General features: G+C 54.2%; 2 protein-coding genes across 9 annotated transcripts in view; one reads left to right on the forward strand and one right to left on the reverse strand.

Annotated features, from left to right (window-relative positions):
* VRK3 (VRK serine/threonine kinase 3) overlaps positions 1 to 12,962 on the forward strand; it is a 48,233-nt gene extending 35,271 nt beyond the window's left edge. For 4 of the 8 annotated variants that reach the window (XM_063614967.1, XM_055238429.2, XM_055238430.2 and 1 more), the window contains 5 exons: positions 354 to 486; positions 1,637 to 1,757; positions 8,741 to 8,799; positions 10,187 to 10,359; positions 12,647 to 12,962. In XM_063614967.1, the coding sequence (XP_063471037.1) occupies positions 354 to 486; positions 1,637 to 1,757; positions 8,741 to 8,799; positions 10,187 to 10,335 (462 nt within the window). In that variant the 3' untranslated portion in view covers positions 10,336 to 10,359; positions 12,647 to 12,962. Of the gene's footprint in view, positions 1 to 353; positions 487 to 1,636; positions 1,758 to 2,868; positions 3,487 to 8,740; positions 8,800 to 10,186; positions 10,360 to 12,646 lie in introns of those variants that run through there. The other 4 variants (XM_063614966.1, XM_063614965.1, XM_055238431.2 and 1 more) reach the window with 3 other exon arrangements.
* A 3,347-nt stretch (positions 12,963 to 16,309) lies between these two features.
* Positions 16,310 to 19,782, reverse strand: SIGLEC16 (sialic acid binding Ig like lectin 16). Its single transcript, XM_055238428.1, has 8 exons — positions 19,702 to 19,782; positions 19,248 to 19,631; positions 18,832 to 19,116; positions 18,054 to 18,317; positions 17,724 to 17,771; positions 17,337 to 17,594; positions 16,743 to 16,836; positions 16,310 to 16,394 (listed from the first exon to the last, which is right to left on the reverse strand). The coding sequence occupies exons 1-8, from the start codon at positions 19,739 to 19,741 to the stop codon at positions 16,322 to 16,324; spliced, it is 1,446 nt and encodes a 481-aa protein (XP_055094403.1). The 5' UTR covers positions 19,742 to 19,782; the 3' UTR covers positions 16,310 to 16,321.

Raw genomic sequence — 19,782 nt, forward strand, 5'->3', positions numbered from 1 at the left:
GAGGCAGGAGAATGGCATGAACCCGGGAGGTGGAGCTTGCAGTGAGCCGAGATCGCGCCACTGCACTCCAGCCTGGGCGACAGAGCGAGACCCCGTCTCAAAAAAAAAAAAAAAAAAGAAACTGTTACTAGTGGTTATTTCTGGGCAGTAGGTTTTAGGGGCTGGGAGGAAATATGGATGCTGGTTTGGGTTCTTTTTACTTCACATTATTTTTACTATCAGCATGGCTTAATTTTGTAAGTGAAAAATGTCATCTTTGGTGGAATGTTTGTTTTCACTTGCACCCATGATGGAAATCTCTGACTTCTGCACTCCTAACCTCCAATCTGTATGGCTTTTCCCTGTGTCCACAGGTGACTTTGGCAGGCTATGGCTTCGCCTTCCGCTATTGCCCAAGTGGCAAACACGTGGCCTATGTGGAAGGCAGCAGGAGCCCTCACGAGGGGGACCTTGAGTTCATTAGCATGGACCTGCACAAAGGATGCGGTACGAGGCCAGGGACGGGTTTGGGACCACAGAGACATGCTTCTTATACAAGGGCAGCTCTAGGAGTTCACAGCCAGAGACAGCAGGTGGCCAGACAGGAGAGGCACTAAGGGCACCAGGACAGGGATTGGAACCACAGACAGTGTCCCGACCGCAGGGGAGGTGGGTGGGGTAGCGGTTCAGCACCAAGGATAGTGGGAGGCTGGGCACTGGGGAGCCTGAGTTCCAGAGGTTGGAATTCAGGATCTGGTGTAGACTTGGAAGATGGGAGTTGCCTAGGAGTCATCCAGGAGGGGCTGTTGAGGAGGTGGTTGGCCACCATGTCTGGAGTGTGGGAGGGAAATCTGGGCAGAGGCTCTGCAGTATCTCAGAAGTTACCTGCCGAAGCCCTGGGAGAGGATGGGATCATCCAGGGAAAGTGTAGAGACTGGGAAGAGGGCCCAGCGCAGATTTCTTGAGCCCCTCTTTCTCACATCCCTTTATATCGTGGTCGTCCACATGACTACCACATCCTCCCACCTGACTGAGACTGAGCTCCCCCAGGGCAGGGATGGCACCCCTGCCTCCAGCATCAGGTGGTGGAAGGCCAGCACGGACAACAAGTAGTGCTTGTCAAGTGCTTACACAAAGCGTTGTCTAAATTAAGTGTTGTCTTATGCTCAGGAAGCATAAGAAAAATAAACCGTCAGAGTCTCCCCCGCCCTCCCCCACTTTGGCTGGGTTTGGTACCCATCCTTCTGGGCTCCCGTGTGTTCTGTGTCCTTTGTCACTCAGGTAGTCCCACGCTATAGCTGTCTCCCCACTAGGCTGTCACGGGCTGGGACCTGACGAGATCCTGGTCTGGGTTTTCAGAAGTGAGCTGGGCCTGGCACACAGGTGCTGAGGCTTGATTGAATGAGTGTATGAATGAAAGAGGAGTGGATGAGGGTGACCTGGTAAAAGGGGCTGAGAGAATGGTTGAGTGAGAGTGAGAGAATTGAGTCAGCTTCTGCCTGCTCATGAAAGTGAATAAGCGGAGGAGACAGCCCATGTGGCTGGAAGGCTGAGTGCATGAGTGTGTGGTTGAGTCAGAGAGGGGAAGGAAGGGGGGTGGACCCACCAGTGAGTGGAGCATCCAGACGAGCTGCCACCTCTACTCTTCCCTCCCCAGGGCCCTCCCGCCGCAGCGACCTCCAGAGCCTGGGCTACTGCATGCTGAAGTGGCTCTACGGGTTTCTGCCATGGACAAACTGCCTTCCCAACACTGAGGACATCATGAAGCAAAAACAGAAGTGAGTCTGGGGGTCAGCAGAACCCCTGCAGGTGGGCAGAAGCCCAGAGCCCAACTGGGAGCAGGAGGGAAGTGGAGGTGGCATCCAGCAGAGAGCCCAAGTCCCCTGAGCCGCACAGGCTTGTGCTGCAGTGTCCACACAGCAGGCGAGGCAGGAGTTCCGGAGCCATGCCGCCTGGGCTCGGACTCTGGCCCCACCACTTTGGGGTGTTAACCTCTGCGAGCCTCAGTGTCCTGCTCCATGAGATGGTCTCCTACTAGCTTCCACCTTACGGGACTGCAAAGAGTTCAGGCAAGTCAGGTACACACAGCACTTAGCACAGGGCCTGGCTCGTAGAAAATGCTCGTTGTGTGTGGGAAGCTATGACTGATTCATCACAAACATGCAGGCAACCTGAGCAGGATAAGCCCAGGCCCTGCCTCATCACTGGTAGCACCACCCATCCAAGGTCCACACCGCCAGATCAGTGCCTTCACCTCTGTGTGTAAACCACCAGGTCTTACCAGTGCTGGTTTAAACATTCAGCACCAAAGCCAGTGGACAGCAGAACATATGGGGAAGTTCTGGGGTGAGATTGAACCCTAAGGGCATTGAGCAGCTGGACGCAGAGGGAGCACTAGGGGTATGGGTTCAGCACTAGGGACAGCAGGCAGCTGGGCACAGAAGGGAGGCACTAAGGTGTGTGTTCAGCACCAAGGACAGCAGGCAGCGGGACACAAAAGGGAAGTGCTAGGGATGTGGGTTCAGCACCAGGGACAGCGGGGCACAAAATGGAAGCGCTGGGGGTATGGGTTCAGCACCAAGGCCAGTGGGCAGCTGATCCTAGCGGGCGTGCTAGGCATGCACTTCAGACGTGAATATCAGTTGCTCAGGCCAGGCGCGGTGGTTCATGCCTTAATCCCAGCACTTTGGGAGGCCAAGGCGGGTGGATCGCGAGGTCAGCAGTTCGAGACCAGCCTGGCCAACATAGTAAAACCCTGTCTCTACTGAAAATAACAAAAATTAGCCAGACGCCGTGGCGGGCACCTGTAATCCCAACTGAGGCAGGAGAATTGCTTGAACCCAGGAGGTGGAGGTTGCAGTGAGCCAAGCTCACGCCACTGCATTCCAGCCTGGGCGACAGAGCAAGACTCTGTCTCGAACTTGTTGCCCAAGTCATCTGGGAGGCAGCTGGCCATCTACATCTGAAATGCAGGAGTGAAGTCTAAAGGGAGACTCAGACCCCGGGAATATCTCCGGAGCCATCAGCTGAAGCCCCAGGAGAGGATGAGATTATCTGAGAAAGCATATAGAATGAGAAGAGGGTGAACCCTCCAGTAAATGGCATTGAGTCCCTCATACTTCCCTGTCCTTAGTGTGCCGTGAAGTCCTTCCCAGTCCTTCCCCCACATGAAGCCTTTCTCGTTTTACTCCCTTCATGTGTCCCAACTTCCTTCTCTCAACCATGGACAGCTGCTCAAGCACATTTAACGTATGTTCTGATATGTTCACTTAGATGTATTTGTACCCTCAAAATCGCATGCTGGCTGTGGTGCTGTGTGTGATTTGCGTAAGTGATGTTCCACTCTGCATCTCATCTGTCTCTGGCTCCCTTCAGCTTTAACCCTATCCCTACATGTGGACCGAGTTCACTGCTTCTAAATCAATTTTCTATAGATATGTCTGTGTCCTTAAACTATATATGGTGGTGCTGTGTGTTTAATTTGTATAAATGGTACTATGCTCTAAACCTCACGCTGTTTCTTGCCTTCTTTCACTCAATGTTATGTTTTTAACTTTAACTACACACTTAGTTCACTACTTCTGAATGCTCCTAAATGTGTTAGTTTAGATGCATCTGTGTCCTTAAAAACTCTGTGACGTTCTTGGGTGTGTGTTTAATTGCCATAAGTGGCACCATGCCCAGAATTTCATCCTCCTTCAGACGAGGGGATGTGTGTCGTCATTTTGGCTTCCTTCCACGGAGTGTTCAAAGCTAACATTTATTATACATTTGTCTGTGCCAGGCACTGCCCCTGGTGCTTCCCCCGCATCCTCACAACTGCTCTGAGCTGCGTGCTCTCATGATCTATGGCACAGAGAGCTTAGGTAATCAGCTCAGGCCACACAGCTACTAAGCAGGGGCTCCTGGGCTCAAACCCAGGCCATTCAACCCCAGAGACAGCCCCTGTCACCTACGTGCTGCTTCCCAAGTGGAGGTGAACTGGTGGTGCCTGGACCCAGCCTACCTTCACTCAACAAATACTGAACCCCCGCCATATGCTAGACTCTGTTCTAGGCCCTGGGGATACAAGAGTGAGTAAGACAAAAATCCCTGCCCTCAGGGAGCTCACATCCTATTGGAGGAGACAGGAGCTAAAGGGTGAAACACACGGTGTGTCAGAGGTCAGACTGATGGGGGTCATGAGGCCAGGTCCTGGATGTCCACTGGTGGGACTGCAGCACACTTGTAGGTCTAATGTCAGGGGCAGGTCTCACAGCGATGGTAACAGGTAAAATGCCCCCTGAAGGACCATGAAGCTTTAAACAGTGGCGGGAACGATGTCACAGTTTGATGCTAATTTGCCCCAACATCTCTGCAGAAAGAGGGAGAGACAGGCCTTCAGCCGCCAGACTTCCGCAGGCAACCTCTGTATGGGAAGCCAGCCTCAGAACCCACTAGACCACAAGTCCATTGCCCCATTTTCTTGGAGCTTATTTTTACACTTACTCTCTAGCTTTAACAGATGGTGCTGGAGTTTTCTGCTCACGGTAGTGAGACAAAGGTTTCTTTTGAAATGAAACCAGGTGAAAACGATGAGTCACAGAATGAGCAGTCCGCTGGAGTCCCTGTGTGAGTGAAGGTAGTGAAATGCCCCCCTCACACACTCTGATGGGTTAGTTCAGGACAAGACTGAGCTGCTCTCACAAGGAGACCCCAAACACTGCAGCTTCCATGAGGGAGGGTTCACTTCTCTCCCTAACAGTCCCAACGCGGGAGACTGAGGGCAGTAGGGGGGCCTCAGTTTCCTGTGACACACACACACATTCTTCTCTGGATACAACAGAGAGCACACATTGTGGGTGCCCAAGAAATAGGAGCAGATCTGGCGTGGTGGCTCATGCCTGTAATCCCAGCAGTTTGGAAGCTTAGGTGGGCAGATTGCTTGAGCCCAGGAGTTTGAGACCAGCCTGGGCAACATGGTGAGACCCCATCTCTACAAAAAAAGTAGCCGGGTGTGGTGGCACGTGCCTGTAGTCCCAGCTACTCAGGAGGCTGAGGTGGAAGGATCACTTGAGTCCAAGGAGGTGGAGGCTGCAGTGAGCTGTGATTGTGTCACTGCACTCCAGCCTGGGCAACAGAGTGAGACCCTGTCTCAAAAAAAAAAGGAAAGAAAAATCGTAGTGGAATGAAGAACAACTAAGGAGTGTATGCTGATCCCACCCAGGCTTCAGTGTGGACACAGAGGTCGGGCAGACGCAGCCCCAGTGTCGGGGATTCCAGGGCTAGGAGGAGACACGGACAGGAAGCAGGAGCTTCAGGTGAGGGTGGAGGTAGCCCGGCGCTGTGGGAGCAGAGGGGAGGCACAGGACCCTGCCACCGGCTCCTGGAAACCCTCACCTGGGAGATGCCTGACCTGGTCTGTAGAGAACACAAGAGCCTCCCAGGTGGGCAAGGGGGAGGCAAGATTCCTAGGCAGACAGGACAGCACAGCTCTGAACCCTCTCCACTCATGCATTCAGTGCCAGGTTCCTAAGGCCAGTGGCTGTGCTGGACACCCAGGTTAGAATCAGCCCATGGTGCCTCTGCACTCCGATCTTGTCAGGGAAACCGGTCCCCAAGGCTCCCCTGGGTTGAGTCTTCTCCCCACTTCACTTCCTAACTCCTGAGAGCGGTCATATCGCCCTTTTCACATCCCCCCACCTAAAGAGACTTTTGATGAATGCGACTGGTTCCCAAAGAGGGTCTGCACTCGCCGACATGGTGCAGGGTGAGTAAGACAGGTCATGGTAATCATCTCATATCAATGATAGCAGCATGGATAACAGTAATTCCACAGTCCCAGCTCCCGACCACGACCATAGAGGGCCAGGCACACAAAAATGCTCTCTGGAGAGTAGCTGGCGATGTTGACACTGTCCCTCCCAGACACACCTCCTCACCCCCAGCCCATCGTCTGTTAGCCCAGACAATAACCAAGGGGGCCACAAGGGGGCGATGTTGCTACATGCTCGTTTCCTGGCACCCTAAGGTGCCCTGCGCTAGGATGGTTTACTGGTATACATGGCGTTTTTCCATTCATTCAACAGATACTCATTTTTTGCACATTATAGTTCGCGACAGAATGAGTAAAAGAAGGAGGAGAGGCAGTTTAAGTCCCTGAGGCTTTCTGGCATTCAAGGCCTCTTGCTGGGCAAAGCACAAATAAGAGCCAGCTTTGGACCCGCTGTTAGGGCTGCCCAGCTGGTCAGGGAGAGCCCATGGCAGGCAGTGGTACTGGCATTGCTGTGCAGCGTATAATTTCCTGTTGATGGCACAACTGGGCCTTCCTGCACATGTATGTCGATGGCCGCCGTGGGACATCCGCAGACCTACGCACAGGCCCAGGAGGGACGGAGTTCCTCTGCCTGGAGGGGTCTGGGGAGGACTTCCTAGGAGGCCAAGCCCTCGAGCTGTATCTCAAAGGGAGAACAGCCAACTGCCAGAGCTCAGGGTGAGGAAGACCACCCAGGCAGCAAGAGTGATACGTGCAGAGGCAGATGTGCATGGATGTGTGGCCTGGTGGGACTAGGAGTCCTTTGGTGTGGCTGGGGCATACAATGGGAGGAAGGAGTGGGGAGACGGAGCCAGAAGGTGGCCAGTGTGTGCTGGGGAACCACAGGAGGGAGGGTGGACTGCGAGCAGGGAGGGTCAGGGATAGGTGTAAAGAGACCCTCTGGGGCCACGTGGGGATACACAGGAGGCCAGGGAGGAGTTGAGGTCCAGAGAGAAAGGATGAGGGCTGAGCTGGGCCCAGATCCATGGGGCAGAGGAGGACATGGGGCAGAGAGAGTTGAGAAGCAGAAGGGTGGGGCTGGGGGATGGCGAAGGCAGGGTCAGAGAACAGTGACTGGGCAGGTGGTGGGAGCTGGCCCGATGGGCCAGACAGAGAAGTGGAGGGGCTGGGCCTGGAGGATGGAGCAAAGGCAGTGGGCGAATCAGGATGTTTCCTGAACAGCCAAAGAGGGGTGCACTGCATGCACGCGTGTGTGTTATACATATATGTGTGTGTATGTACATATACAGTCCTGATTATTCAGAGTCTATATGTGTGAATTCTGTTACTCACTAGAAGTAGTTGTAATCCCAAATCAGTTCTTGCTGTTCTTTCATGGCCACTTAATAGACACAGTGTGGAGAAAAATTTTAATCATCTGACACACATGTTCCCAGCCTAGGGTGGAGCCAGACAGCATTCTGTCTCCCTATTTCAGCCCCCATACTATATACGCCAGTGTCCTTTTCGCTGTTTAGTTAATGCTACTTTTTTTCCTGTTTTTATGCTTTTTGTCAGTGATTATGCCATTTAAAATGGCCTCAGCCAGGCGTGGTGGCTCACATCTGTAATCTCAGCACTTTGGGAGGCCGAGACAGGAGGATCAGACCAGCCTGGGCAACATAGTGAGACCCCATCTCCACAAAAAATCAAACAGCCACCTAGCATAATGCTGAAGTGCTGTCTCATGTCCTGAAGCCTGAGATGGTTAATAATTCGCGTGTTTTATCAGCTTTGTTCAGGCGTGAGCTACGGTGCTGTTGGCCATGAGTTTGTGGGGAATTCTTATCATTTCAGGTTGCCTTGGCATTCATTTGAATGTAAGTTGGACTTTGTCATGCCAGAAACAAGGCTCGGTCACCCTCAGCACGGTTTCCAGTTTTCCACCTCCTCCCACTTCCTCCATGTGGTTGACCCAGATATCTCCCTTATGCAGCCACCTCCGGGGGAGCACCTCCCTCCCTATGGGTCAGCCACAGACAGCCTACTTGACGGCCCTGCTGGCCCCCACATCCCACTGAACTGTGCGGATGCCACAGTGACCCCCTCTCAGGCACAGCATGACCTCCTGGAAGTCGAGCCTGCTTGCTTTGAACCCACCAGTTAAAATCCCCTCAAAATGTTTGGATACCGCCCATTGGCCCCTCACAGCCACGAGCTCCCTGACCAGTGTGCATGTGTGTGTATGTCTGTGTGTGTGTGGGGCAGGTGGGGAGGTCACCTTTGGGTGTACCATGTGCCCCCAGGACCTGTAAGTAATAAAATCTTTATTTCCATCTTGGATCTTTCCCCATCATCGAAGGGATCCTCTCCTTCTTAAGGATCCCAGATTAAAAGAGTTCAATGCTAATGAATCAACAATACTTATTACATAAGATGTCTTTCAACGGAAACATACATAAAACAAAGTGTATTGTTTTGTTTTGTTTTGTTTTTGAGACGGAATCTTGCTCTGTCACCCAGGCTGGAGTGCAGTGGCACGATCTAGGCTCACTGCAAGCTCCGCCTCCCAGATTCACACCATTCTCCTGCCTCAGCTTCCCGAGTAGCTGGGACCACAGGCGCCCGCCACCATGCCCAGCTAGTTTTTTGTATTTTTAGTAGGGACAGGATTTCACCGTGTTAGCCAGGATGGTCTCGATCTCCTGACCTCGTGATCCACCCGCCTCTGCCTCCCAAAGTGCTGGGATTACAGGCGTGAGCCACTGTGCCTGGCCAAAACAAGGTGTATTGATCGGGGAAAATCGTGTGGCCAGAGGCTTGCAGGAAGCCAGTGCTGTTTCCCTTGGGAGCAATGGTAGTGGATTGGTTGATTCAGTGTTCACAGCAACTTTGAGAACATGACTTCCCTGGATGGCAGAGGGGACTGTATATATATCTTAGGCTGTGTATATATCTTAGGCATTGTTTTAAAAGGTTGCTTTCCTTTCCCTAAAAGACCTTTCACATGTGTTTCTGTCCCTTCAGGTTTGTTGATAAGCCGGGGCCCTTCATGGGACCCTGCGGTCACTGGATCAGGCCCTCAGGTACGTCCTGAAGGGAGCAGGAATAGGCGGGGACCTGGGCGGGACCTGGTGGCTCAGATCCATCTAGGGATGGCTTCTCCTTACACCTCTTCATTTTTTTTAGTTTTCCAAATTGCATTTGTAATATGTACCCATTGTAGAAAGACAAAATTGTCAAAAAATTCACGGGTGCCTCTGAACAACAGCAAAACAAAAACACACAACTTTTTTTTGAAGACAGAGTAATTTTTTTTTTTTTTTTTAAGACAGGGTCTAGCTCTGTCACCCAGGCTGGAGTGCAGTGGTAGGATCTCAGCTCACTGCAATCTCCGCCTCCCAGGTTCAAGCGATTCTCGTGCCTCAGCCTCCCAAGTAGCTGGGATTGCAGGCGTGCGTCACCATACCTGGCTAGTTTTCTGTATTTTTAGTAGAGACGGGGTTTCATCATGTTGCCCAGGCTGGTCTCGAACCCCTGGCTTCAACTGATCTACACACCTAGGCCTCCCAAAGTGCTGGGATTACAGGCAAGAGCCACCATGCCTGGCCATTTTTATGAACAAAAAATAGGCTCACCCTACATACATCTCATTCTACCTCTTGCTTTTTTCACTTAACCCTGGGGCTGTCCTTCATGCCCTTCCTTATAGATGCACCACAGCTTTTATTGACAGCTGCACAATGGTCATGGTTTGGCCGCACCATAACTTGTAAAGCCAATCCCTGTTGCTGGGTATTTGCACGGTCTTGTTTGGGTGTGGGAGGTGTTTGTTGTTCCTGTTGTCTTTGTGCCCCTCCTGAAGAGCTTTGATGCTTTTCTTCAAGCTGGAGGCAGAAATGGACAGACAGAAACAGATAGCTTGTCCCCTCTGGCTCTCTCAGGCTCATTTTTGAATTACTTTAAATCCCTGGGTTCAGATCATGGCTCAGCTGCCCAAGTGACACTCCCCTCCAGTTCTACCTCTGTGAATCTTGGGCCTCGAGGATTTTAAGCCGGTCAACCAGAGGTTGGAGGTGGAGGTGAGAGAGGGCCCGCCCTCTTTAAAGATACATCCTAAATATTTATATGCAGGTGGACTGCATTGCTAGCCGGGATTTGCTTTAAAACACTGCAGGCCAGGGGAGGGGTCTTGATGAAACTAGATTGGCTGTGAGGTGATTCTTGTTGAAACTGAGTGATGGATACTTGGGTGTTCATGCCCTTCTACTGGTGCCTGTGTATGACATTTTCCAAAACTGAAAAACAATTGAAGTCCTCTGGCAATGCCAGGCAACAAGAAAATGGGCACTTTTGCTGAGACCCTCATGTTCCTCAGTCCCCCACCCCGCCACTCTTGGGTGCAGACCCCCAGGATCGGGGTTGGGGGACCCCTCTCAGGCTCTCCCTTACTGGGGGTTGTCTTGACCACAGAGACCCTGCAGAAGTACCTGAAGGTGGTGATGGCCCTCAAGTATGAGGAGAAGCCACCCTACGCCATGCTGAGGAACAACCTAGAAGCTCTGCTGCAGGATCTGCATGTGTCTCCATATGACCCCATTGGCCTCCCAGTGGTGCCCTAGGTGGAATCCAGGTGGGAAGAGCTTGTGAGTCTTAAGCCCTCTCACCCCTTGCCCTCACCCCAGCCCTGCCCCAGCCTCCAAGAGACGATTCCCAGAGGCTGTTCCACGTTCATACCAGGGCCCAGCTTCCCAGGGAGATGCTGGGTTTTTCCACAGGGTCCTTGAACTTCCCAACCTCCAGGAATGGCAAGTAAGAGAAACCCAGCTCAACTTGGCTTTAAGAAAAGGGGGGTTGATTGGCTGTTGTTGCTAGAAAATTCTAAGGGGGAGCTTCAGGCACGACGGGATTCAGGGCCTCAAAAATAGCATCAAGACGTTGTCTGTCTCTTGCCATCTTCCGTCCCTTCTTGCATCCATGCCTCCCTGTGTCCTTCCACTCGGCCACCTGTAGTCTCTACTTTCCTTTGGCCTGTCCTCCTTGGCACCCCCATACCCAAAAGGTAGCTGCTCCATGCCTTCGGGTCTTGTTCATAGTGCACACTACCCCTTCCTGTGGATGACGGACACTCCTCACAGCCAGCAGCTGGGCGTTTGCTTAGTTTCCCAGATTTTTATTTTACAAACAGTGCTGCCTGTGTGCACAGCCCGGCTGCTGGCGCACGCTGTCTGTGGATGGAGGTATCAACCTGACAGTGCTGACTAGATGGCTTTACTTCCATCAGCACTTTGTGTAAATGTGCAGGAATTTTTGCAAGGTCGAAGACAGACTACACAGTAAATTTTGGCAAGGGTGCAGAGATGTGTGCTGAAGAGGAGCTTCTCCAGGCTCCTTTTCTCTCCCCGGAGTAGTCATTTCTCTCATCGGGGTTGGCTGGAACCAAAGCTTCGTGCTTTGTCTAACTCGGCACCACCTGGGGGCATTTGGCAGTGTCTGGAGACACTTGGTTGTCAGGATGCGGGACAGTGGAGGCCAGGATGCTGCCTGACATCCTGCGACACGCAGCATGGTCCCTACCTCTACCCCCCAACAAAGAATTCCCCGGCCCCAATGGTCAGCAGCGCCGCGATTGTGAGATCCTGGTCACGGGGCATCTTGAACAGCGTCTGCTTTTGGCGGCCTGTCTCCCTGTGCAGTGACGTTCTTCTTGGCACTTGGATTACAAGTGCTTCTACATTCCCACAACCTTTCCTTACATCTGAGGCTGAAGCATGAGCTGACACGTGTGTGTCAAGAGATTCGCGGAGCACCTGCGCAGAGTGGGCCAGTGGTGAGGGGTGGGGGCTCTTTCTTCTCTGGTGGAGTAGCAGGCTCTCTGCTTCAACCAGAGGTGCCAAGAGTAAAGTCATGACCTGTGCCAGTCTCACTCTTTGCCCCACCTCTCCAGCTCGATACACAGCTCCTCCTCCATGCACCCAGTTATCCAGGCCAGACAGCTCGGGGTCCTCCCCAACACCCTTGCTCCCTCAGCAGCCTCCTCCAAACCTTCGGTCCCGGGTGAGACCAACCACGGGGTCACTTGTCACAGTCTCCTGCTGGCAGCCAGCTCCTCCAGGGCAGGGTCGCGTCTGACTCTGTCATCTCTGCTTTTCTGGTATGGCACAGGGCAGAGGCTTCGTCTTGTTTATCAATGGAGCGAGCCCAGGCTTGCCGTCATCGGTGCTGCCCTGTCTCAGTGCCTTCCTGTCACCCAGGGCAAAGGGTGTTTAGAACCCGACACCTGACAGCCCCCTAAGGTCTCCACCGTCTCACACCCACGCGCTCCCTGGAGGCCACTCGCTCAGCCCCTTGGTTGGGAACATAACGAGGAGATGGCATTTAAGGAGCCCGGTGATCTTTGAGCACCTTGAAGGTCGTCTTGCCTCTGCCGCACAGCAGCTCCTTGCCTTGGCCCGAGGCCGAGCTCCCTTCTTCCCCCGTGCACGATGCGCCAGCCACACCCCTGCCCCTCCAATTCTAGACCAGGCCAAGCTGGACTCCACCCTGGAACCTTTGCACCTGCCATCCCAAGGTCTGGAAAGCTCCCCTCATCCTGGTTTTATGCACCTGCTGCTTCTCAAGACCCAAGGCCTTCCCCATCCTCCATGAGGCGTCCTCACTGCCTCCCCACCCACTTGCTCATTATGTCACCTGTTTTCCACACAGCTCTTGTTCCTATCTGGAGAGAAGCGTGTGTTTAGTGTGTAGTCTCCACCCCCCTCCTCCTCATCCTAAGCCCAGCAGGGGCTCCTCATCCCGTATGGTCATGATGACATCCCCCAGTACCTAGAAGATGACATCCCCAGAACCTAGAAGGTGCCTGGCATGAAGTGAAGACACAGAGGGTATTCCTTGAATGAATGAGACACTAACAGCATTTTTATTGTCTCCCAGAACTTTCCATTTGCAGTGCGCAACAGAAAAAAAAAATGAAATAATGTGACTCGAGGCCTGCTGTTTAATCACAGATAAGCTTCTAGAACAAGCCCTGGAATGTGCATTCCTGCCACTGGTTTCAGGATACTCATCAGTCTTGATTAGCCTCCTGGAGGGCCCCAGTTTCTCTCCAGTGAATGTGAAGTTCCCCATCTCGGTGGCCTGCCCTTAAGCCAGTGTCCTAGCAAGGCTGGATGGGGTTGGGCTGGCCTGCAGGGGGGACCCCTCCTCCCCTTGACACCTCTGTGCTTTGGTAATAAATTGTTTTACCAGAGCTTGAGGAGCCAGTGTGTCTGCAAAAGTTCTTTTGGGGCCCAGGTGCGGTGGCTCATGCCTGTAATCCCAGCACTTTGAGAGGCCAAGACAGGAGGATCACTTAAGCTCACGAGTTTGAGACCAGCCTGGGCAACAGGGTGAAACTCATCTCTACAAAAAATACAAAAATCAGCTAGGTGTGGTGGTGGATGCCTGTAGTCCCAGCTACTTGGGAGGCTGAAGCAGGAGGATTACCTGAGCCCAGCAGGTCGAGGCTGCAGTGAGCCATGATTGCACCACTGCACTCTAGCCTAGGTGACAGAGTAAGACCCTGTCTCAGGAAAAAAAAAAAAAGAAAGAGAGAAGCTAAACCCTCCCTGAATTTTGTCTTGAGTAGCTCAGATCATGCGTCATACTTTGGAGTGTGGAGAATCCGAGGCCAGGTAAGGAAGGAAGTGCTCTCGGATGTCCTGACTCTCCTGTACTGATGAACCCTGCTCAGGAGAAGCGGGTGGGATCAGGGAACCGCTTACCATCTCCTGGCTGAAAGCGGGTGTTTGCGCCCTTTTCCAGAAGGGGACATCTGCTAACAACAGGAAACCCTCCCCTAAATCTGTCCTGCTTAGACCCCTTGTTGCACATGAGTCTGTGAACCCGGAAAATTTGAGACAGGTCCAGTTAATTTAGAAAGTTTATTTTGCCAAGGTTGAGGACACAGGCCGTGACACAGCCTCAGGAGGTCCTGATGACGTGGCCAACGTGGTTGGGGCACAGCTTAGTTTTATACATTTTAGGGAGACTTGAGACATGAGTCACTGTATGTAAGAAGTACTTTGGTTCCATTTGGAAAGGTGGGACAACTTGAAGCAAAGGCAGGAAGACTTGAAGTGGGGAGAGGGCTTCCAGGTCACAGATGGGTGAGTGATGAACAGGTGCATTGTTTGGAGTTTCTGATTAGCCCTTCCAAACTGAGGCGATCAGACATGCATCTATCTCAGTGAGCAGAGGCGTGGCTTTGAATAGAATGGGAGGCAGGTTTGCCCTAAGCTGTTCCCAGCTTGACTTTTGTTTATTTTCCTTTCACAAGTCTATAAAAGATTGGGGGGTCAGCTGCCCTTCAGCACCCAAATCAGGTGAGCAGACGGGTCAACATCACAGTATCAACACTGGGCTCCATTCTCTGCCCCTTGGGGCAGTGCCCAGTCCAGTGCCTCAGGGTCCTGGCAACCCCTGTGTCCTCCTCCCTCATCTCTTGAACCAGCACAGCCAGCCCAGCCTGACCCTGCTCAGACAATGGAAGGAGCCCAGGTCCAGGCCCAGGGAAAGCCTGGGCAGTGGCCCCACGTCTCTGAGCCGTGTCTTCTCTCTCCAGAGCCCAGGTTTTGAACCTCCATGGGTTTTGGCAGCTCATCCCCCGAGCTCTGAGAGGAGGGCGTTGTCATCAGGATTCGATGATGATCTCCCAGCACAGGAGACGGAATGGCTCAGGTGCTACCAGGACATGCAGCTGACGGTGGCTGGAGCCCATTCTCTGTCCACCACACCCACACCCTGCCCCTTGCCCCAAAATGGAACCCTGGCTTAGATTTAATCAGACATTGGTGGTGGTGGTGTTTTTTTTGTTTTAGTTTTTGAGACAGTCTTGCTCTGTCGCCCAGGCTGGAGTGCAGTGGTGTGATCTTGGCTCACTGCAACCTCCACCTCCTGGTTCAAGCGATTCTTCTGCCTCAGCCTCCCGAGTAGCTGGGACTACAGGTGCCTACCATCATGCCCGGCTAATTTTTGTATTTTTAGTAGAGACTGGGTTTCACCATATTGGCCAGGCTGATCTCAAACTCCTGACCTTGTGATCCACCTGCCTTGGCCTCCCAAAGTGCTGGGATTACAGGCATGAGCCACCACGCCTGGCCTATTATGCCATATTTTTACTAAAACTCTTATTTTTAACTAACCTATTAATTGCGTTATAATTGCCTACAGCTTTCACTACGGGAACATGCTGTGCAGGTGTATAGCCTAGGAGCAATGGGCTATACCGTATAGCCTCGGCGTGTGGTAGGCTGTACCATTTACGACTGTGTAAGCATATTCAAGGATGCTCACACGACAGAATCGCCTAACCATGCATTTCTCAGGATGTATCCCCACACATGCGGGATGTGACACATGGAAAGCAAGTTCTGCATGAAAGATGCAGTAATGTGCCTCAGCAGATGAGACGCGCAGAGCCCAGAGCAGCGCGGTTAACGCCGTGGCAGGCCGTTCAGGGAACTGGCTCATCTTGCATGTGGTGCCTGTGGTTCTTCCCTAATGCATGTTCCATGGAAGGAGGAGGAAAGAAGTTGGATGTGACCACCGCAAACACCATATTAGGATGTGAGTGGAACGCAGACTGCAGCTGCAAGGAATTTTATAAGTGAATCCTGCAAAAAGAAGACACAGCTGGCCGGGCACAGTGGCTCACGCATGTAACCCCACCACTTTGGGAGGCCAAGGCTGGTGGATGACCTGAAGTCGGGAGTTCAAGACCAGCCTGGCCGACATGGTGAAACCCCGTCTCTATCAAAAATACAAAAATTAGCCAGGCGTGGTGGCGGGCGCCTATAATCCCAGCTACTTAGGAGGCTGAGACATGAGAATCGTTTGAACCTGGGAGACAGAGGTTGCAGTGAGCCGAGATCACGCCACTGCACTTCAGCCTGGGTGACAAAGTGAGACTGTGTCTCAACAACAACAACAAAAAAGTGAACCTGAAGGAGGATCCGGACATGGTTTGGCAGGAGGGAAGGGTGTTTCAGGAGAAGAAACTACACATGCAAAGTGTCAGAGCCACAGAGTCCTTGGCCTGGAGGGTTTGGGGAGATGTTGGGTGACACAGGGAGAGAAGGGATCAGGAGAGTCCAGCAGGGGACAGACCATGCAAGGCCTGCAAAGGAAACATGGCTGCTCAGACTGTGGAGAAACTGGATGAGGAGGTATCTGGAAGCAGTCTGGAGTCTGTGTTGGGAGAGATGGAGGCAAGAGGTGAGGAGGGTTCAGTGACCAGAGAAGAGGTGAGGCCCAGGCATGACTGGGGCCAGGATGGAGAAAAGGGCTCCAAGGTGACCTGTACTTACGAGGAGGAACAAGTGCTAGTGATTTATGGGATCTGGAGGAGGGAGGGAGGTCAAGGTGGACACCCACACCCGGGTTCTGACATTAGAGATGGGGCTACCATGTCATCAGAGGGATGGGGCTCTCAACAGGAGAAGTGGGCTTGGAAAGGGAGGTGACGAGTCAGTTATGGCCAAGTTGAGTGGAGCAATCCTTGGGGCCATCGAGGGGGAGGTGTCCAGCAGAATGTTGGAGGGTAAGAGGCCCACAACACTCAGCTGGAGATTAGTCCGTCACAGTGTCTGCAGCCTCCATGCCCAATGCTGCCCTTGCTGCCTTCCTCCTGCAGGACCTCACTCTGGGTGAAGAGACCAGGGCCTGTGAGTGTGGCTAGATCGGTGTAGAGAGGGCAGCAGACTCACCTCCCTGTGTCCTGCTAAGGGGCTGGAGGGGACTGAGGCAGAGAGACCAGGCCTAGCCCCCAGGACCTCCCTGATAAGAGCAGGAACCTCCCCAGCCTGGACATTGGTCCAGAGTTGGAGACTGACAACACTGGCCCATGTGGAATCATCACGATCAACTCAGCCTCTGCCTGGCCGCAGGCCTCTTAAACTGTCCAAGTACCCCCAGGATTGAGATTCTGGGATTGAGCGGTGTATCCTCTGCCCTCTCCGCCCCTCCCCTTGGTCCCTGGGGCAGAGCTCACCTGAGGAGGATGAGGCAAAGGCAGAGAAGCAGGATCTTCGTAGCCACCTCCCCGACAGCCACCAGAACCACCCCCGTCATGGGCCCTGATTTGCCTGGAAAAGTGGGATGAGGCCCATTCACCTGCTAAACCTCAGTCCCGAATCCTTCCTCTCTTCTTGCAACTTGGTTCTCCAGGCCCTTCCTACATCCCTGGATGCGGGACCTGGTGAGCCCAGGCCTCCCCACCCTACACCCTGACTGTCCAGCAGGAAACAGCTCTGGGCCCCATGGACGTTCTGGGCCTTGAAGGTGAGCCTGAGGTTGGAGCCAAGCCCCCCCTTGGAGGGTCAGGGAGCCGTTGGCCCAGGGCCCAGCTGAGCTGGGGGTGACCTCGAAGGAGTCCTGGCTGCTGTTCCCTTCCAGCAGCTCCTCCTCAAGCCACCAGGACAGAGATGGCACCGGGCTGGCTTGGGAGGAGCAGCGGCAATGCAGACCCTCAGCCTCCCAGGAGCAGCAGGGGCCCAGCAGCTGTGGGGAGGGTCTGAGGGGAGGGAGGACAGGACTCAGCAGGGTTCCCTTCCTGGGACCCAGGTGTCCCCCTTTCCCCACTCACAGTGCACAGAGAGGCTGAGAGAGACGTGCTGGGAGCCCAGTGGTTGCCAAGCGTGGCAGGTGAACTCTCCTTCATGCTCCACTTCAACCCGAGGCAGTTCCAGGACCCCAGGGTCTGAGGGCTGGGAGGGGCCCACCGTCTGTCCCCCCCGGGTCCAGCTCAGCCTGGCTGGGGGGCTGCTATGGGTGACACAGACCAGGCGCAGGCTTTGGCCCTCCAGGACCGGGAGGGATGTGCCGTTCCCGAGGTTTTCCAGGACTAGGGAAGGAAGAGGCAGAATCGATGTGCAGCTCAGGGCTCAGGGACCCTCCTGCGTGGGGACCCTCCAGACACCTGGGCCCCCAATTTGGCACCGAGAGGCCCTGGCTCCTCTGTCCCCTTTCCTACCTGTCCTGTTTGCTTGGGAAACCATCACTCTCAGGTTCTCTGGAGGATCTGAAATGGAGACGGGGGACCTGCTCTAGATGGACCAGGGGCTTCCCTCTGGTCAAAGGGAAGCGTCCTGGACACTGAGGTGGGGGAAGTGGGTGGGATAGAAGGGCAGGGCAGAATCACCCACTGAGTCCCAGACACAAACTGCCTGAGGGTCTACACAGGTAAGAAGGTTGGTCCCCGAGGCCTGGGACTCTAGGCCCCCTCAGCTCTGGGACACTGAGCCCAGCCCCTGTATCCCTTTGCCCTCCCAATGGACTCCAGGCCCCTGCTGGGCACACTCACACTGCACAGAGAGGTCCAGGGCTCGCTGCTGGGAGCCAAGCCTGTTCTCTGCTCGGCAGATGTAGCACCCTGAATCCCCGGCCTTCACCCCGGGCAGCTCCAGCCCCAGGGTTCTGGGGCCCCAGGGGTGGGACGAGGAGAGGACTCTGTCCTGCAGGACCCAGCTCAGCGTGGCAGGGGGCTGGCTGTCAGCAGCACAGAGGAGCCGCAGGAACTGGCCTTTCTGAACTTCCAGATATATGACATTTCCCTGGAGTTCCAGGGCTGAAGACAGGGAGAGAGAGGGTCGGAGTGGAGAGACAGAGTGAGAGAGAGAGAGGGAGGCTGCAAAGAGGACCACATCCCCTCACCCCCCTGAAGCCTTTTCATCCCGAAAGAGGACTGGCCCAGCCCCAGCCCGAAGGCCCTCAGTACCTGACGTGTTGTCACGCGAAATGCTGATAACAAGGTCTCTGGGGGCGTCTGCAACAAGATTGTGAGCTGGCTTCAGGGAGGGACAATTTGTTCCTCACACCTGGAAAAAACTCCCTCAGGGAAAAGAGAGTGGGAACATCCCAGGATAGACAAGTGACAACCAGCGCTGGGGCTCACACATGTGGACAGAGGATCAGAAGCCATTCCCATCCCCCTCCCAGGGCTGAGCGGGCATCCTGAGACCCCACAGCTTCCTCTCCCTGGACGCTTCTGAGCTGGGAGCCGCTCACTGCCCCTCTGGGCTCCTCTCCCTCTCCACCTACCAGGTCTGTCTGCCCGCCCCACCCTCCCAGGCCACACTCACAGGCCACGCGGAGTCGGACGGTCCTCTGTGCGCTCACACCCTTTCTGAAGAAGTCCATGTGGCAGGTGAGGTCAATGTCACGGTCCTGGGGGCTGGGCGTGAAGCTGAGCACCGAGAAGTGGGAGGTGCTTGGTCTGGTTCTTCTCGGGGAGAGGGCAGCCCCCGTCCAGGAGAAAGAAGGGGCTGGACATTTCTTGAAAGCCCAGTTAAACACGCAGATGACCGTCACCGGCTGCCCCGGCTCCAGGGTCTCAGGGATGTAGACATCAGGCTTCTGAGTCAGGGCTGGGACAGAGACCGGGGTGGGGGGTTCCAGTGCTGCAGGGGTCCCTGAGAGCCCTCTCTGCTCAGCCCATAGCCTGTCCCCAGGGTCCCTCCCCAGTGTGACAGGCAGGGGTTCCCACCCCATTCCATACCTGTTACTTTGAGAAAGAACCCATTGTTCATGAAACTATATCTCACATAGCTTCCTCTCTCCACTCGAAAGAAGTACCGTGCCTCATCCTCCCTCTGCATGTCTCTGATCACCAAAGAGCAGCTCCCCTTGCCGGGATCCCCAGTGAGCTGGAATCGGTCCCGGGTGCTCATTTCCACCTCTCGACTCTGGTTGTTTGTGGCCACAGGAGCACCCGTCTTTGGGTTGGTCAATCCTTTGAACCAGTAGCCATAAGCAGCAACAGACTCGTCCCAGCCATCCCGGGGGTAGGAGAGGTTGCAAGGCACGATGACACACAGGCCCTCCTGCACCGTCATCTGTCTCTGCACTTGAAGACTGTAACTGGGATCCTTGTTCAGGGACCCTGGGGAGATGCAGAGGCTCAGCGGCAGCCCCAGCCCCTGCCTGGGACCCCCAGCCACCGACCCACTCACCCGCCCCCAGCACGGGCAGCAGCAGCGGCAGCAGCAGCATGTCTGGGCTCTGGGGCTGGGCCTGTCCTGGGACCTTCTGGT

This window comes from Symphalangus syndactylus, chromosome 13 (assembly GCF_028878055.3).
Source record: "Symphalangus syndactylus isolate Jambi chromosome 13, NHGRI_mSymSyn1-v2.1_pri, whole genome shotgun sequence".
In the NCBI taxonomy this organism is placed as follows: Eukaryota; Metazoa; Chordata; class Mammalia; order Primates; family Hylobatidae; genus Symphalangus; species Symphalangus syndactylus.

Coding starts and splice junctions, on each gene's coding strand:
- SIGLEC16 (XM_055238428.1), bottom strand. CDS start 19,741: ATGCTGCTGCTGCCGCTGCTGCTGCCCGTGCTGGGGGCGG. Junction 19,117..19,247: donor GTTCTTTCTCAAAGTAACAG/GTATGGAATGGG, acceptor TCTCTGTCCCAG/CCCTGACTCAGAAGCCTGAT. Junction 16,837..17,336: donor TCTCAGCCTCTCTGTGCACT/GTGAGTGGGGAA, acceptor CCACTTTTCCAG/GCAAATCAGGGCCCATGACG.